Source organism: Lutra lutra, chromosome 9, assembly GCF_902655055.1.
Source record: "Lutra lutra chromosome 9, mLutLut1.2, whole genome shotgun sequence".
NCBI lineage: Eukaryota > Metazoa > Chordata > Mammalia > Carnivora > Mustelidae > Lutra > Lutra lutra.
The window spans coordinates 49,684,200-49,703,521 of NC_062286.1; the positions used below are offsets into that span (position 1 = coordinate 49,684,200).

General features: G+C 47.8%; 2 protein-coding genes across 4 annotated transcripts in view; one reads left to right on the forward strand and one right to left on the reverse strand.

Moving 5' to 3' along the window:
- TACR1 (tachykinin receptor 1) overlaps positions 1 to 19,322 on the forward strand; it is a 178,035-nt gene that overhangs the window by 152,251 nt on the left and 6,462 nt on the right. The window lies entirely within an intron of this gene.
- Positions 4,563 to 19,322, reverse strand: part of POLE4 (DNA polymerase epsilon 4, accessory subunit) — a 95,820-nt gene continuing 81,060 nt past the window's right edge. The window contains exon 4 of the mRNA XM_047745465.1: positions 4,563 to 4,705. Within this exon, the coding sequence (XP_047601421.1) occupies positions 4,578 to 4,705 (128 nt within the window). The 3' untranslated portion in view covers positions 4,563 to 4,577. The remainder of the gene's footprint in view (positions 4,706 to 19,322) is intronic.

Here is a 19,322-nt window from a genome sequence, read left to right on the forward strand (position 1 = left end):
ACCCCTGGTCCCACACACCTCACAGGTGGTGGTCAGACAGAAGACGCAGCCACCAAGCCTGGTGACGCACCTCAGCCAGTCACCACCCCCCTCACCCCTCTTCCTCCTCCCCTCAGAAATAAAGTCACCCTCTTAGACTTGCCCTGGGAGCTTGCACACACCGAGGATGCAGGAGCTGTTTGCCAGCTGGGGACCACCCTCAGCAGCCAGTCGGAGGCACCTGGGAGCAGGGCAGTGCTGCGGTGGGGAGCCAGGAGGTGGAAATGGCATGGACGGGCAGCAGCTTGTCTGGTTGGTGACTGGAGACAATGACACACACAGACGGCCTTGAGCAAAGGCCAGATTCTCAGTGGTTTCCAAACACACTGTTCGCATGCCAGTACCTAGTGAAGTTGTCTCTGTTGATGTAGTGAGGTTTTTTAATTCAAAGGCCTGCCTTCTATGTTGAAATGATGCCCTTACATCTTTCTATTGTTAAAATATAATTTACTGAATACAGTGATGATGACAATTGTCACTAGCTTAGCTGAGTCTCTTTTGTTTTAGCTTAGGTTAGCTTTCCTTAGGTTAGTATTTGTAATGTCCTTACTTGATACAATGAGACTGAAGGGAAAAAAAACCTACATCAGTCCCCAAGTTTTGTTTACCCCCAAGTTTTCTGTGAAGTGGAGAAGTCTGTGACCACAGAACTTGAGGACTGGGCAAAAGCATCCTGAAGTTGACCTTACCTTGTGAACCATCTTCAGGGCACCGGCCATGCTCCAGGCACTCGGAAGCTCGGGGTGAGCGTGTCCCCACCCCCGACACATCCTCACTGTTGTGGGGAGTGCACCTCCTTGCGGCCTCTCGGGCTCTGCTGCCAGGAGGCCCCGCTCAGCAAGCAGCCACCCCGCCCCAGCCGGTGCCCCATCCGATGATGTGACCTGCGGTCTGCTAGTTTGGCAGCACTGAAAACCAGTCTGCCTCACATCTTCTTTCTCCTGGAGAACGGCTTACAGATCAGCATGGTTAGCCTGCACGTGCCTTTGAGGCTGTGCCTGCCGACAGCAGAGGGGCCTGGGCCCCATGGGGCCAGCCCCTGCACTGGAGAGAGCTCCCTAAGGCGAATGCCCTGTGGGAGTCCCCGGGAGCCAGCTGGCCAGCCAGCTGACCCCAGAGACACCTATGTGTGCCACGGACACCCGCTCTCTCTAAAACCACAGCCAAGATCCCTGGCAAATCTGTCTCAGGGGAGGAATTTGGACGACTGCCCTATACGAGACTTCAGTTCGGATTGACCGGTTTTAAGGCGGTGACTTTGGGTTCCCTCCTAGAGCGCTGTTATCCTCACATGTCGGTGGGGCCACCTGTCTCAGGCACCTGCCTGAGGCACTTGTTCAAATTCATCTCCTAGGCCCTTCCTCTGAATCTCCAGGGGAGGGCCCAAGAATCTTTTTTTAAAAACATGTCCATGGTGATTTTTTTTTTTTTTTTTACACAATCTGAGAACAACAACCATAGAGATGAAAGACAGCAAATGAGTTTTCACGTGGTGGGCAAAGCCTCTCATCTTTCTCCTTCTAGACCCAGGAAGCCACCTTCTTTCTTATCTTTATAAAAATTTTTTTTGTTGTTATTGTCCAATTGGCTCTGACTTGTAGTCAGAGAGAGTCTAGAATAAACCTGGTTGTCCTAGTGAGTTTGGGCTTCTGCAACAGAAAACGTCACATTGGGGTTCTGCAACAAGGAACATTTATTTATCACAGTTCTAAAGCCTGGGAAGTCCAAGATCAAGGTATTGGCCGATTCAGCTGCTGGTGAGAACCTTCGTCCTGACTTATGGAGGGCTGCCTTCTTGCTTTATCCACACATGACGGGGACAGAGATCATCTTCTTGTATCTCCTCTTATAAAGTCACTAATCCTGTCATGAGGGCTCCATCCTCATCATCTAATTACCTCAGAAAGGCCCCACCTCCTTTGGGTTGGGGGTGAGGGTTTTAACATGTGAACTGGGGGACACGAACATTCAGTCCATGGCAGGGGCCTTGCTGGAGAGTCATAATGAGAAGCAAAAAGGTTTTGAGGTTGGACTCTTAGTGGTCCTCTTCCCACTCCTGATTTTCTGGGACTGCAGAGAGAGGAAAACAAGGAATGACCTCCTCCATCCACCTGCCCATGGTTCCCAAGGGGACAGTGGTTCCCTCTAGGTTCTGCTTTTCACTGCCATATTCAGCAGAACACAAAAACCACCCATGTGACCAGGCCAGCCAGGAGGGGTTAGGTGAGGGTCGTCACAGTGAGGAAGGACATGGAATGGGATAGAAATGCTCAAGAGTCTCTTAACCCTTCAAGGCTTCACTTACTCCCAGGTAGTGTACCCTGGGACCTCTTGGGACCCCATTTCCACAGTGTGAAAGCAGAATAGTAGAGTGGAAAAAGAGAAAAATTTCTATTAGAATCCCAGCTCACACCACATGCTAGTACTCTGACATCAGTCAACGTCAAATCTAATTGCAAACCTGACGGGATAAAACCCCACCTGAAGAGAATTGGTGTGGGCATTAAACCAGGCCATGCGTGATGACTTGCTGGCTTGCAGCTGGGGCTAAATTAAGGGTAGCTCCAAAAATGTGTGTACCAAGGCTTTGCTCTCAACGTGTTCCAGTCTCCATGGCCTCCCCTTCCCAGCCTCAGCATTCCTACCTCGTATTCTTACATTTTCTCCCCTCCCACACCTGGCATCTCCCAGGAATGGTAGCGAAAGTCAGGGAACCAGGACACGTATGGCCATCTTCATTTGTGTGTGGCCGTCTTCATTCATGCCACCAACGACCTTCCAGGTGAGGGGCCTTGAGGAAGGGTAGGATTGCATCCCAGTAGCATAAATAGGACCACAGTGCTGGGCTACACTGCTTTCCCTGGTGATGGTGGGAACTCAGCCCCTTCTCTTTGCAGTGCAATGGTGAAGGGGTCAGCAGATTTTATGAGCCCAGGTAGTAAATATTTCAGGCTTTGCAAGACCTACAGTCTCTGCCACAGCTCTTCCCCTCTGCTGCCGCAGCACAAAAGCCGTCTCCAACACACTTAAATGAATGGGCATGGCTGTGTTCCAAGAAAATGTTATTTATGGTCCCTGAAATTTGAATTTCATGTCATTTTCACAAAACCTTCTTTTGATTTTTTTAACCATTTATAAAGGTAAAAATGATTCTTAGCTCACAAACCCTGTGCTCACAGGTGGGTGACCTGATATGACCTGTGGGCAGTAGCTTGTGGCTCCTGCTGTGAAGGGCTGAAGCGTGGGCCCTGTGACGTCAGGGGACCCAGGTCCACATCCGACCATTCCTCCCTACGACCACTACTCCCCAGATGCTCAGCTATGCGGGAGCTGCCTCTCTGTGTCTCAGCTTCCCAGCCTGCAGAGTAGCGATAAAGCTAGGGGCGTGTGTCTCCTCTGGCCGCTGGGAGGAAAGTCTGGAACCCACGAAACTCTTCCAAGGCACAGAGGAGCACCAGAGTGCAGAGCACAGGTGTGGTTGGAAAAAACTTTAGACTTAGGGTCATCAGATTTAGGGTCTAGTTTGAGATCTGCTGCGTGATCTTTGGAGGGAAGTTCCTTAGTTTTATGTAAAGTTGGAATGATTTTGCTCACTCTGGGTGGGGGTGGGGCATTGGTTGAGAGGGGGAGAGGATAGGTGGTGGGGTGAGAAAATGACAAAATAAATACGGCTGCACTTGGAAAAGTGCACTTGCACTTGGAAAAGCTTTGTATCACCCAGGCCCCAGATCTCGGTTTCTAATTTTGTTCTCCAACAAGAGGAACCGACACACACACATACACACGCAGACAAACATTGTTGGAAGCAAGAGACATGGGGGTGGGGGGCAGGAATTAGAAGAGCTCCCAATGGCTAAAACTGGGGCAGTTAGAGCAAAAAAAATAAAGTAGTATTGGATTATAACTCAAAGTATATGATACATATACGTGGGTCCATATTGACATAAAGGATTGAATAAATAAGTAAATGAGGAAGAAGAGACAAATGTTCTATGTGTCCCATAATTTCCCATGCAGAAAAATTCCGAATAAGTAGCTACTCCACTGTTAAGGAGGGGAAGTGGAACTCCTTGCTCCTTAAGTGTGGGCAGTGCCTCGTGACTTTCTTTTTTTTTTTTTTTAAAGATTTTTATTTATTTGACAGAGAGAGAGATCACAAATAGGCAGTGAGGCAGTAAGAGAGAGAGAGGAGGAAGCAGGCTCCCCGCTGAGCAGAGAGCCCGATGCGGGCCTCGATCCCAGGACCCTGGGACCATGACCTGAGCCGAAGGCAGAGGCTTTAACCCACTAAGCCACCCAGGCGCCCACCTGGTGACTTTCTTCTGAGGAGCACAGTGTGGAAAGGTGCGGGAGGAGCTGTAGTCCGGAGGAACCTGACAAATGCCTCCTCAGGTGACCCAAGTCAACACCAACAGTCATAAGCCATGTTGAGGGCATGTGCCCTTGATCTTTCTGTGATGAGAATGGTACCATCCTTTTTCCCAAGCCAATGCTGCTCTCTACAACATAGAACTCCCGGGCCGCTTGCTTAAACTCTGTCAGGGTGAACCGCCTCGCACACCTCCCGGGGTGCCGTTCACACAACTGTCTGCAAACAGTGTCCCGGGGCTGTTCCGGTGCCATGGCACGTAAGTGCTTTGCAGTCTTTGTGCCTGAGTGTTATCATCTGTAAAACAAAGATTACTGAACAGTAATTATTATCGCCTGGAGGCCCGTCCATACTAGCATCTATCTGGCCCCTGTCAGTACTGAAAGGGGCTGTTCAGTTACACGTACACTCTTTACACCATGTTCTACCTGGGCCCCCTTTGAACCAGGATTGTCACATTTTGGAAAACCATTTTTAACCAAGATGCCATCTGTCCGGAGCCCCTTTCCTTCCCAAACACAGTGAACGCATGAGGCTGCAGGACTGGGCCAGAGGCTGGGCCCCGGGAACGCCCTCGCCCTCAGCGCCCGCTCCCCTCTCCACCACCACCCCCCCCCCGCCCCTTCTGTCTGCGGACCACAGCCTGACTGTGCCCAGCCTCTCCATCCAAGCTCTGCCTCCTGACGGCTGACTGTGTGTGTCTGCTGCCTGGGCTGCTTGCCAAACACTAGTTGATTATGCTGCAGTGAAGGTGTTTTGAAGATGTGATTAACACGTACAAGGAGGGGACCTGAAGCAAAGCAGACCATCCCCCAAAAGGTGGGTGAACTTCACGGTCAGGTGCAGGCCTTCAGAGCAAGAGCCCAGGGTTCCTGGAGAGGAAGCGACTCTGCTCCAAGCCTGTGGCATGGACCCTTGCATTTCCAGTATGGGCCCGGCGTCCTACAGATGGAGGCCAGGCCCCTGTCTCCCAGCCTTCTCTTGGTTCCTCCAGTGTGCCCAGCTCATTCCAACTCAGGAGCTCGTGCCTGCCCTTGTCTCTGCGTGGGCCCTCCAGCCCGCACCCTCATGTGGCTGCCTCAGCCTTCCGGGCAGCTCACCAGATAGTCCTCGGCGTGTGGGGTCCTCGTGTTCTCCATCGCCACCCCCGCTGGGTCCCGTACGCAGCTAACACATTCATAGTTTTATATCTGTTTGTTCGTATATCTGTTTACCATCTGTCTTCCCCACTCCAAGCTTCTTGAGGGCAAGCACCATGTCTTTTCCACTCACCAAGTATTCCTAGATTCTAGCACAAAGTAGGGAGCTCGTTAACAGTCAGATGGCTGAGTGAATGGAGCCCAGCAGCAAGGGCACAACTCCTTTCACACGTTCCTCCCCCATAACTGAAGGTGCTGCCTCAACACAGGGCTAGCCTCCAACCCAAATGGGTGACTTTGTTAACAATATACATACACGCAACCCTTACGAAGCCAAAGTTGGCATGACCCAGCACCTAAGCAGAGTCAAGTTCAGGAAGCCTCGTTTAATAGGTAAAAGTACTAAAAACAGGAACTCTATTAAAATGTAGCCAAAACAGCTGTCCCCAGCAATAACCACAAACAACTCTTTGTCTTTTCTGACCTCCTGCTCTCATAACCCATCTCTGCCCTGCTCTGGCCCTCCCCAGTCGGAGCCTCCTTCCCACACCCATCCATACACACTTTCTGTCTCTATTGCACAGCTCAGCTCACCTTTTATTCCAGCAATAAAGACACCCCCCTTTTTGTTTGTAAGAGGAAAAGACTACATAAAAGATGGTGCAGAAATTACTAAATTCTCTTTGGCCAGCTTGGAGAGGCATGAGAATCTGTCAAAACTCCCACGTTAAAAATGTTTGTCCTCTCACATACGACTCACAGCAGACTTCAAATTGATTAATGTAGTCTCCTTGAATATTTCTTGTGAGACACATAAATTGCATTGCTCAGTTTGTTAATGGAAACTAGAAGCTGGTGGCCTGCACGGCTCATGTTGTGATGGTCTATTGTCTAGGCTAAGAAACTTTTGGCTGAGGAGCAGAAAGGAGGGTGTTTGTCTTTTCCACATATTTCAGCCAACCGGGAGCCTCTTTGGGCTCAGGGATCAAGGCAGGAAAAGGCAGTGCAAATGCAAGAATGAATTTAGTTGTATGCTGGAAGCTAAGACTTGGCCACATTCCAAGTCACTCGTGTAGACGAAACTGAATGCCGGGGCTGATGTTTTAAGCTATGCTATTTTTCAATAAATTACCTGTCATTATGAAACACTGTGGATAATGTTTGTGTTTGATGTATGTGCTGTTCATTCTTAGAAAAGTGTGGTTTCCTGCTTTGAGTGACATTTATCCATTCTTCTTCTGAGCTCATCGGAGCAGAAAGAGGAAAAAAAAAACAAAAACATCAAGGACTGAAATGGGAGAACAGATCTGTTTTCTATTCCCATTTCAGCCCTGAGTGACTTGAACAAGGCAATTACCTTCCCTGTGTCTTAATTTTTCCATTTAAAATGGGGTTAGCAATCTCGGTCTCTTACCCCAAGTCCCAGAGGTAGTGACACGAAGTCAAATCCACTTTGCTGAAACAACTTTACAATGAAACTGCTGCACCCAGGAAACGTGAGACTTCTGTCTCTTTTACAGGCCGATAGCTATTGACATGGTTCCACATTTGATGCGAGATTTCATCAGAAGATTTCACCCAAAGAAAAGGAAAATGGCCACTAACTGGCCATCTGTTAGGAGGTGTTGTTGCTAAGATTTCCCTTGTGAAGAGGAATTACGTTGCAGGCACAGCAAGAGAAGTGGGCACTCGGCATGAGGGCCAAGAGTCTGGGAACTTAGTCTAGACAGGGTGGGCAAGCTCTTGTGACTAGGATTGTTTTGATTATTGTTAAGTGTTCTTCAGATCCCACGGACTAGAGGGAGGGTAACCACCAACCAACACCCACATTTCTGGTGCAACTTCTATCAGGAAATGTTTACTGATATCAGTTGGCACCAACGGAAGCAGTTTTTAAACAATGCCCCACAAAAAAAAAAAAAAAAAAATCACGGTATTTTCAAAACTCGACAGAATGATCAAGAACCAGCATCAGTGGGGCGCCTGGGTGGCTCAGTGGGTTAAAGCCTCTGCCTTCGGCTCAGGTCATGATCCCAGGGTCTTGGGATCGAGCCCCACATCGGGCTCTCTGCTCAGCAGGGAGCCTGCTTCCTCCTCTCTCTCTGTCTGCCTCTCTGCCTACTTGTGATCTCTGTCTGTCAAATAAATAAATAAAATCTTTAAAAAAAAAAAAAAAGAAGAACCAGCATCAGTGCTGCTGCGTGAATCCGAGCCCTCCCCACTCAGCACTCGTTACAGGCTCCGCAGCCAGGGCAGAAGCTCATCCCAGATCTGTCCCTGGTGACTCACCCAGCAAGGAGGGTTCTGCTGCAGTGACAGTCTGCCAGCCTCAAGCAGAGCAGAGCACAATAGAGTTAACTATCTGGAGGGGTTGCAGGTGGGTGAGTTATATCAACAAAACATTTATCAGTGCTCACCGATCCTCAGAAAAAAACATGTCACAGACAAAATGCAGTCTTGTTCTCAGTGCGGTTGTAATAAACCAAGGAGCCTTGCAAAGCTCATGCTACATTGGTAAACACTGGACCAAAGTGCATCCTGGAAAATGGCCTCATGAGGGACTGGGGGAGAGGTGTGCAGAGTGCAATGAATGCAAGCGGATAAAATGCGTGCCGCGGTAACGCGGTGTTACGGGAAATGCTGGTAACCCAAGTGAACTGTTGATTGGTCCGTACGCCGGTTGCAGTTTGGCGCCACCTGGCGGTGTTTGTCTTCTCAGACCAACCATGGGGATTCCGGGAAGAGTTCCAGGATTGGGTGGCATCCGCCAGACAGAGAAGATTGAGCAGGGAACAGAGTACAGACTCAGGGGCTTCATGTCTGTCTCCCTGCCTCCTGAGACTCTCCCTCTCCCCCACATCCCCTACCCCACCGAAGCAAGAACCTTCCCACACCATGAGAACTCTGTGGACACCACGATCTCTGACCAGCCGCCTTGGTCCCACTCTGGAAATCAGCCCTCCTCCTTCATTTCCTCAAAGCCCCACTGACACGGGTCTGTTAGGTGGGGCATGTTTTACAGAACATTAGAGGAGTGAGCGTAGAAATCAGAGAATTACGGCAGAAGACAGGATTGGACTTCCTTGAATTTACTCACAGCTATCCTATTTTTTGCCATCTGGCGAGCAGTTCTCACCACAGGCAAATTCTTGCTGGTGGTGCCCTTTCTCAAGTCCCTTTCTCTGGTCCTGGGGCTCAGGAACGCTCTCTCTCTCTTTCTCTCTCTGTCTCACGCTTCCTTTCTCATCTTTCTCTTGCTTGTTCCTTGTACTTTTGATATTCTTCCCCCACCTCCCACCAGAGACAGGTTTCGCCTTTTTTCTCCCTACCGCAAATAAAGCTTCTAGCCTATCTTTTCTTGTCCCCAACCACAATGAAGTCCTCAGCCAAACCAAGGGCCATATGATTTAGTCTCTTCTCTCAGCATTGGGAGTGTGCAGAAGCTTTGGAATTCAGGGTTTATTTTTTCTTTGACATAGAAACCAGTGAAAATTTCAGGTAAGGGTATTATCTTCCCATCTCTACCCCATCCCCATTCCACCCCTGAGCAAACTGGAAGGAGGAGGGGTGTGGGTGAGAGAGATTAGCTTCTTTCTGCTGGAGTCTCTTGTTTACATATTCTTGTTAGAGCATTTCCAAACTCTGGAGCCATTCCTGGCAACACATCCTCTTTTGTTCGCTTCGTCTGGGAGAGCTGACAAAGAAAAAATCTGAAACCAGGACATCGTGAGAGCCAGTGCAGGGATGGGGCTGGTGAATCTGCCATGTGACATCTTCTGGAAAGCTGAAAGCCTGGCTGCGAATAGCTAAAATTATCCCCTGACCCTCTACTTAAGAAATGTGAAGCTCTGGGGATATCTTATTTCGGAGAACTGAGTAAAAAAGTATGAGAGATTTACTGTCATGGAGAAAAGATATACTACAAAGCCACAAAAAATGAGTGTGGAAAGGGCACCAGATAGACGAAAGATAGATCAAGGAAACAGAGCAAAAGTCTCGAACAGAGCCAAGGAATCATTAAATAAAACAATGTGGAGTTTTTTTTGTCATAATACTCACCCAAATAAATCCCTGATGGACTGAAGAGTTACAACGCAGATAATCAAACAAATGAATTAGAAGACCGTGTGAGCAAATACTTTCATGATTTCGGTATTGGAAAGGCAATTCTAAGTATAATATGATAGAAGCTACAAAGAGTTCTCGCAAATTAGTAAGGACCGTATGAATACTCCACTGTAAAATCAAGCAAATTTATACAAGCAGTCAATTCAGAAAAGAAGAAATGACAATGACAAAAAGCATAATTATAAAATTTCGATGTATAATGAATCAAGAATATTAAAAGTAAACTATCATGTTGTCAAAGACTAGAAGACTTACTAACGCCTGGTGTTGCTGTGCAGGGAAAATGGAAGGCGCAGAGGCCACAGGGGCTGTAAACTGGCAGATAAAGTGACAATATATAGCAAACCTTTAAGAACACCTTAACTTAGTTCTGGTGAGTTAATCCTTGGGGAATAAGCATGAGAACAAACACATGGATTGAGGATGTTAATTACAGTATCAGTTAAATATCAAAGCACAGTAAATAACCCAAATGTCCCAATGGAAGATGGGCTGAATACACGTGTATCTCCATAAATGGGGCATCATCACACCCATCAGAAACATTGTTTTTTTTTTTTTTTTTAAGATTTTATTTATTTATTTGAGAGAGAGACAATGAGAGAGAGCATGAGCTAGGAGAAGGTCAGAGAGAGAAGCAGACTCCCCGTGGAACTGGGAGCCCGATGCGGGACTCGATCCCGGGACTCCAGGATCATGACCTGAGCCGAAGGCAGTCGTCCAACCAACTGAGCCACCCAGGCGTCCCCATCAGAAACATTGTTATAGAAATATATTTACTGACATAAGAGGATTGTGACACAGTGTTATGTTTGAAGTAATATACAATACACTTGTCTATGCATAAATCTGAGTGTGCCTGTGCATATAGGAATAGGAAGATGTTAGTCATTTTTTATTTCAAGGTCATAGATTACAGGAACTTCTAAAGTTTTTCTTTTTTTTTTTTAAGATTTTTAAATTTTCTGATGGAGAGAGCACATGTGCACGTGAATGGGGGAGGAACAGAGGGAGAGAATCCTTGAGCAGACTCCCCACCAAGCACAGACCCCATGAGATCCTAACCTGAGCTGAAACCAGGAGTTGGATGCTTAACCTTAACCGACTGAGCCACCCAGGCACCCCTTCAAGGTTTTCTTTTAACCCTTGCCTGTATCTTCAAATCCACAATGAATATAAAGTGCTTGTAACAAAAAAACTGTTGATTAAAAAATAAAGACGAAGGAAATGCTCAGGCCTCCGGGCTCGGTGCCTGCGGGACACGCATTCAGGCAGATGCCAGACACACTCCTGAAGAGGGTGCCCTCAGGAGGACCTCCTGCTGATGCGGGGACGGAGCAGGTGAGGGTTCTAACATCCCTCTGAGCCTAAGATGCTCTCTTTCTATGAAACATTTCCCTGGTGCCACTTCTGCAAGAGTGATTAAAGAGGAACACTGCTGGGCTCTGCCTCCAAGGACCACAGTATCTAATGAAGCAGATAAAATATGAAAAGTTGCCGGGAGAACACATCAAAATTCTGACATGTATCGTTTAGATAGTGACTGCAGAAGAGATGGGCTTGATCTCCTGTCTCGTTCACTGGCAGGAGCTGAGCGACTATCTCCAGGAGGCAGGCCCATTCCGTGGTAGGAATTTTGTGAATTCAGTGAATTCACTTGAGCATCTGCTTTGACTGGTCAAAGCACATCCTAAAAGAGGTTGACTTGGGGGCCTTTCTGCCCCGAGCTGATGGCTGGACGCGGTCGATGGAGGTTGGATCGTAGCCCCTCTCTGAAGATCAGGGAGAAGGACATGTGCTCACATGACTGTGACCCAGAGGAGATTGGTCACAAACAGGGGAGGGTTCTCGGGGGCTTCAGTATCCCTTGCCTTGTCCAACAACACACAGATGGCATCTTTTGGCTGCTGCCCTCCTCTCCCTTTCATGACCCAACACTTTAGGAATGGAATCTCCACCTACTGCCCCCACTTCCTCACTCCTATCAGCCAGCCCACCTGCTCTAGCCTTTGCTGACCACCCTGAAAAAAAAATGATTCTGCTCTTGACCTCCTATTTCCAAAACAAAAGAGCAAGTTCCAGTCCTCATCCCACCCCCTGCCCTCCCAATGCCCCTCCCCCAGACAGGCTCCACCAGCAACTAGACTCTCCCCTCTCCTCTCTCCCCTCCCTCCTTCTTCCCTCCTTCCCTGGGCTCACTCCCACTCTCCTCTCCCCCCAGGTTCCCCTCATCTTCTCAGGGTTTAGGGACACCCAAGGGCTCCAGATCGAATCTCCATCCAGGTGCTTCATCCTAGCTCCAGTCAGAGCCAGATGTCCAGCTGCCTGCCTGAAGGTCAGCATGTCCAGATGTCCACTTGCTGACCTCCCCCAGCAAGCGTGATCCTCCTTCACGGTCCTCATACCAGTAACACTTGGCCTCACTCTCCCCCATTCACCCAGGCCAGAAATTGGCTAAATTGTCCCATTGGCTGCCAAGCCTATAAGCCACAGCACCCTTGGAGCCTTCCCTACCCCCCAAGCTGCCATGGCTCTAGCTCAGGCCATTGTCACCCTCCAGCCTAGATCCCTGCCCAGCATCCTAAAGGCTGGTGCCTCTGGCCAGGCCTGCCTCTATCAGAGCACAAGCATCTGATCATGTCACTCCCTGTCAAAACCATCTCATGGCTTCCCATCACCTTTAGAATACATTATAAACTCTTCAGCCTGTCATAAAATGCCCTTCATGATTTGGCCTCTGTCTACCTTTCTGGACAAGTCTCCTGATACGTCCCCCAAGGGCTACGTTCCATTTGGCCTGAATCACGGCACACCGTGCCAAGATCCTCTGTCAGTGCCTTTGCCCTTGCTGCTGTTCTCCCTCCCTGCGGTGCCTACCTCCTGCTGATATATCAGGGCTTCGCCCAGCACACCTCCTCCAGGAAGCTTCCGTGATTGGCTTAATTGAGAGTCTCACTTCTGCATTCCCATTCCTCTCCATGCACTTAGTAATAAAATACCTGCAGTATTCCGGGTAATTTTTTAAATTGTTTATGTATGTATCTATTCTTTACATCTCGTATATATTTATAAAGGCCTCTGACACCTCTTTCAGTGTCTCCACTCCACTTGAAGAGGTCATCACTGTCCGTCACTTCCTGTGTCACATTCCTTGGTGCTTCTCTGTGTCCTCCTCAGACCGAGCTCCCTGTGATGAGGCCTAAGCCTTGGACCCGTCACACAGGCCCAGGCATATAGTAGGTGCAGAATAAACACTTGCAAAATTTATAAATTAGTAGATTGTCATTTCTACAGTCTTCTACAGAGGACTGCAAGGGGCTTTGGGATTTGGTCTAGTATCTAGAAGTGAAAGTGAACCAAGACCTATATGGCGTTTTCTTTCTTTTACTACAAAGAAACCACTTATCTGCAAAGAAGACAATTCTTTGGAAGGACGGAGTCAAGCAGGCATCTAGCACTGTGCTCTAAGAAGCAACAGTCTGCGGGCTGCAGGAGGAAGAACAGGAGGGGGTCTCTCAGCTTGTGTCCAACGAGGGGGGCCCCACAGTCCGGGATGCAAAGAGGGCTCTGGGGACAGGTGTGCGCCCGGTCACCTCAAGTTTGCAGGACCATCCCAGGAGGCTGACTCAGCTTGTTGCCCGTGACCTGGGATGGAGTAGTGAACGCTGCAGGCCCCAGGTTCTCAGCGTGAGGAACTGCATCAGTCCCAGCTGCCAGCAGCAGGAGGCTCAGCGACAATGACTCTCAGCCCCAGCTGCGAGGAGAATCACGTGGGAGCTTCTGAAACTCCCAGGCAGCCCTCAGGCCAGGCTTCAGTCGGAAGTTGAGCGTGGGAGCCACACCCTGGAATTTTCCAGCACTCCCCGGGGGACTCCAATGTGAGCCACGATGGAGAGCCATGCGCTTCAAACTTGAACTTGCACATAAACCCCCAGGGAGTCTTGTTAAAATACCCATTCTGATTTTGGCCCTTCCAGGGTGGGGCATGAGAGTCTGTATCTCTCACAAGCCCCAGGTATAGCTGATGGGGCTGGCTTTATGGATAGTGAGTGACGCGTCACAGGGGTATTCAAGAAGTCAGTGGCTGATTACCTGGTATGGAAAATGTGGAGAGCGTAATGCATTGGATAGGGGTTAGGATGACAGCAGTGCTCATCAGCCTTTCTGTTACAGCTGAGGTCTCCCACCACCACCTCCAAACAGCACTATCCACAGAAAGTCACACATAAACCCAGCAAAGCGGAGTTGTTTGTTAGAGTGAAAACGCACACCCCAGAGCCTTTCTTCCCCCTACCTCCGAGCACCTAGAGCCTCCATGAAGTGCATTAGAAGATGCTCTGGATACTATTTAATACACCTGTGTATCTGGTTTCAAATGCTGGCTTCAGAGACCGGAACTGTTGGTGCTTGAACAACGAGGTGACTCCAGATAGTGAGACATCAGTAGACCTGGATTAGTGAGCAGTAAGGCATTAAGGATGGGCGAGTCTGCAGGATTTGGGGTGACACGGTCTGTATTCAGCAAGTTTATACTGCAAAATGTGCTGCTTAGAGGATTGACCGGGAGGGAACGAAGACGTGATGTTTGCGTGCACCTGCCTTCTGCGTACCAGTGAGGCCACCAGCAGAAGGTGATGATCAGAGTCCGTGCACATATCTCGTCAAGCGGGAAGGCAGCCAAGCCATCCTTGCTGACACAGCCTCTTGCTGTCACTCCCAGTCCTCTCTCTGACTCGCCTCTCATGCATCCCTGATGCCTCTTCTCTTCTCCCCAGGCCGATATTAATTCTGAGAGCTGATAAAACCCTGCCTGGCAGGAACCATGGGACTATCGGAGTTGAAAGCCAAGCAATAGCATGGAGCCACACATAATAGGATTACACAAGGTTCCGTTGGCCAGCTCCCTAAAATAATGATTTTGGCAAGAAAAAAATTACAAAACAGGATTATCTCCAATTAACTACAAGGATATGAGAAGATTTCTCCAAGAAAGTGTCAAGATGGGACAAATGTATTTATTTTCATATTTTCTACTGATGGAGTTTCATTCATTTGACTGAGAGCCATTTAGAAATTTTGATAACTGAGACATTGTTTAAATTGAGTGTTTGCAATTTCTATGGAAAAGGGGTTTATCTTGGGTGCCTGGGTGGCTCAGTCATTAAGCCTCTGCCTTCGACTCAGGTCATGATCCCAGAGTCCTGGGATCGAGCCCCGTATCAGGCTCCCTGCTCAGTGGGAAGCCTGCTACTCCCTCTCCCACTCCCCCTGTTTGTGTTCCCTCTCTCACTGTGTCTATCTCTGTCAACTAAATAAATAAAATAAAATAAATACATAAAAGGGGTTTATCTGAGCAAGATTTAGGGGGATGCATTTAACCTCTGATCCTTCCAAGAGTCAAACCTATAGGTTGGTTTGGATTTTTTTTTTTATGATTTTGTAGAGGGAGGTTGTTGAGGGGTTCCTGGAGGGAGCAGAAGACTGTGTTTCAGGAGATCTAAGACCCCAGCTCCACTAGAATGTTCTTAATGGAGTTTTTTAATTAAATTTATTGCGATAAAATATTTTTTAAAGATTTTATTTATTTATTTGACAGACAGAGATCACAAGTAGGCAGAGAGGCAGGCAGAGAGAGAGAGAGGAGGAAGCAGGCTCCCTGCGGAGCAGAGAGCCCGATGTGGGGCTCGATTCCAGGACCCTGGGATCATGACCTGAGCCAAAGGCAGAGGCTTTAACCCACTGAGCCACCCAGGCGCCCCCCTGCGATAAAATATTTTTAACATAAAATTTACTACTGTACATTCACGGTGTTGTTGCAACCATCACCATAATCCATTTCCAGAACTTTTCCATTATCCCAGATTCTGTACCTATTATCCCATCCCCTCCTCTCAGCCCCTGGCAACCTCTATTCCACTTTCTGTCTTTATGAATGTGCCTATTCTAGATATTTCATGTAAGTGGAATCATATACTATTTGTCCTCTTGTGTCTGACTTACTCACTTATCATGATGTTTGCAAGTTTCATCCATGTTGTAGCGGGTATCAGAATTTCATTCCTTTTTATGGCTGAATAATATTCCATCATCAAGAATATACCACATTTGGTTTATCCATTCAACTTTTGAGGGCCCATTTGGGTTATTTCCACTTTTGGGCTATGGTGAATAGTGCTGCTAGGAACCTTGTTGCACGAGTAGATGCTTTCCTGCTTCCAAATCATCTGGGTATACATCTAGAAGTGGAATAGCGGGGTCATATTTCTATGTTATTCTTCATTATTCTTGTTCTAGAATGGACATATTAGTGCTCTACCTGATTACAATAATTTTTAACTGAAATTCAGTCCATACTTTTTGTTGTTTACAAATAAATAAGAAAATCACTTTTCCTTCCTTAGAAAGAAAGAAAGAGAAAGGAAGGAAGGAAGGAAGGAAGGGAGGGAGGGAGAGAGAGAGAAAGAAAAAGAGGCTGGGGGCTCCTAGGTGGCTCAGTCAGTTATGGTCTAACTCTTGATCTCAGCTCAGGTCTTGATCTCAGGGTTGTGAGTTCAAGCCCCGCATTGGGCTCCATGTTGGGCGTGGAGCCTACTTGGCAAAAAAAAAAAAAAAAAAAAAAGTCTGATAAGTTATGTTTACTGATCCAGTTTAGTATTTTCCTAATGGTCTGATCTGATCTTTGATTTTTCCAAAGGGCACTTTGTTTTAAAGTGCAAGTTTATTTTCTATTCAGGTATGGTGAGGCCAAAAGATGAGGACACGATTGCTATTGTAAAAGTAATTTATTACTCATAGTTCCCAGGACAAAGGGGCAGGCGTGCCATGCAGAGCCACAGGCAGAGAGAGAGCTTGAGGAGACTTCAGGAAAGACTTAATTGTGTGCTCCAGAGAAGGAATGGGTGAGGCAGGGTAAACAGGCTTAGAATTGGCTATTTTGAATCATTTCCATGGGTTCGGCACCCTTCACTGCCCAAGGTGGCCCTGGGGTGACCGTGGCAGCTGGAGAGCATCCCACGGCATAAGAGCCCCTGAGAAAATGGGTGGGGGGGAGGGGGATGGGCGCTGGGTTGGCTAGGGTGAAGATGAAAGGCACACCAGCCTGAGTTACCTCTGGGAACCAGCTAGCACAAGGAGGGACTGTCCTTTCCAGGTCAGCAAGGCCCAGACGTCAAAGCACCAGCTACAGAAACTAAGAAACATGCTTAACACACTCTTCAGTGAAGTCCTCAATCTCCAACAATGGGCTTCCAACAGTCTGGCAGACCTTGGACCTGAAACAGTGCTTCTCAGGGAAGCACCATGTGCCAGAATAACTTGGAGAATTTTCTCCACTGTGGTTTCCTGCTTCTACACTCAGGGCTAATTAAATGTGCGTCTCTGAGCACTGATCATTTTAAAAGCTCCCCTGGGGATACTCGTGATTCCAGGCTTGAGAACCGTCGGTTTAGGGCCGTGTTTCTCAAAGTCAGAACCTGGACCAGCAGCAGCGGCATGGCCTGGGAATTTGTTATAAATGCAGATTCTCAGGGGGCCCCTGGGCGGCTCAGTTGGGGTAAGCTTCTGACTTTGGCTCAGGTCATGTTCTCAGGGTCCTGGGATCAAACCGCATGGCAGCCTCCCTGCTCAGTAGGAAGTCTGTTTGTCCCTCTCTCTCTGCTCCTCCCCGCTGCGCATGCACTGTCTCTCTCTCAAAATAAAATCTTTAAAAAATAATAAATAAAATAATACAATAAATGCAGGTTCTCAGGCGCACCCCAGACCTGCTAAGTGGGAAAGTCTAGGCGTGGTGGAGCCCTTTGTGTTCAAACAAGCCATGCAGGTGATTCTGAAGCTGGCTCCAGTTTGGGAACCGGTAGTCCAGGGTAAGGAGCACAGGTGACAACTGCAGGGTCCTCCCGTCCTGTCACTCACCCAGTGCTCTGAGGCGCTGGCCCCACAAAGCTCAGCTAAGTGTTTTGTGTGCCAACCAAGTGTCAGTCTGCAGGAAGGACTAGTGTTCCGGGTAGCAGAAGCAGGTGCCTCCTGGAGATTCCCAGGGTCTCCACGCCCCCAAATCTCCAAGTGGCCTCTACCGTGAGTGGGAGGAGAGGTCGGGATCAGGTAGGAAACTCAGGGTGCGCTCTCTGCTCTGGTGGCTGGAGAACCCAGAGGCTCCCAGATGAGGTGACAATCAAGGGGCCCCCAAACAGCCTGATGAGACACAAAAGGGACACGTTCAGCACCCTGTGTTGCTGAGTCTATGCTGTGTTACTTAAGAGCTCTCCAAGGGTCCTCAAGGTGCAAATTTTAATACTCAGAGGAGGCTGAATAAGTAGTAAAACTGTGGGGCAAAAAAGTGATTGAAAACATAGTACCGATAAAGGACAGAAATGAAGTAAATTAAGTGGGTTTTCCTTATTGGGGAAAAAAATCAGAGAATAAGCATAAACAGAGTGGAAGAAAATATCATCAGGTGACTTTTCTCTAGTGACAAGAAGCTGGTTCTGGGGTCACAGTCGGGCCTTCTTATCCCAGCTCCTCTTTTTAGCAGCTGGGAATTTGGAAAAGTTCATTCCTTTCTAAACTTCAGTTTCCTCGTCTACAAAATGGGATTATGATTGTAGCCTCCTAATCATTTGTTTTCGGGATCAAATAGGAGCAGTGGTGGTTAAGTGCTTGGCATTGTGCTCCTCACTATATAAAATCTAACTACCCTTTCTGCTATGAATACCACACATTATTATTAGCACAGTGATCTAGAGTGAATGCCCCAAAACATTGACTATTCCCACTGATTATTACTATCAGGAGACTGAGCCTCTGCATCAGGCTCATGTCAGGAGAAAGGGGCTACAACCAGCCAGACATGTCAAGGACCCCTTGAGAAAAATATCCTTTCTCAAAATTAAAAAAAAAAAAACCACCATATTTGAGTCTCCTATTTTGAAAGACGCTGCCTTAAACAGAATAGGATAAATTATGCTATGTAACAAACCTCAAAATCTCAATGGTTTAACATGGCAAAGGTTTCTTTCCTGCCCGTGTTTCAGTCAAACTCAAGTCAGCTGGTGTGTGGCCTGCCAGCTGTAACTCAGGGACCTGGGAAGCATCCATCCGGAGATAGATTTTTAAGGGCCAGGCTTAGAAGTGGCTTATACTTTGTGGCTTTCACCCACTGATCCTAGTTGTAAAATAAATTTAATCTCTCTCCTCCAAGCTAATTATTCTTATACCTGGAAAGCCACTGGTCATGCAGAATGGGTGAGGAGAGCTCACCAACCCTCTAGTGATTCTCTTCTGAATGTACAAGTTGGTCCACACTCCTGCACCAAAACTGAACCTAAATGTAATCTGACTGGTATAAACTGAGTGGTACGAACACCTCCTGCGTTCCAGAGACTATACTTTTATTAATGCATCCTCAGGTTGCATTTTTTTGGAGGGAGAATGTAGGGAATATTGAACTTGCTATCAACTAAAATTGTCATACAATGGATTGTATACAATGGTATACAATGGATTCAGTTCCCTTCCATCAGTGTTTATTCTTCTCTTCAATCTCAACAGGAATCTCAGTTATGGAAAGAGTTTCCTCTAGTTTACCCATTTTTGTGTCACCCGACCATTCAGTGCAGGTGGCAAGCCTCCCTGGGTGTGCCTTGCCATCC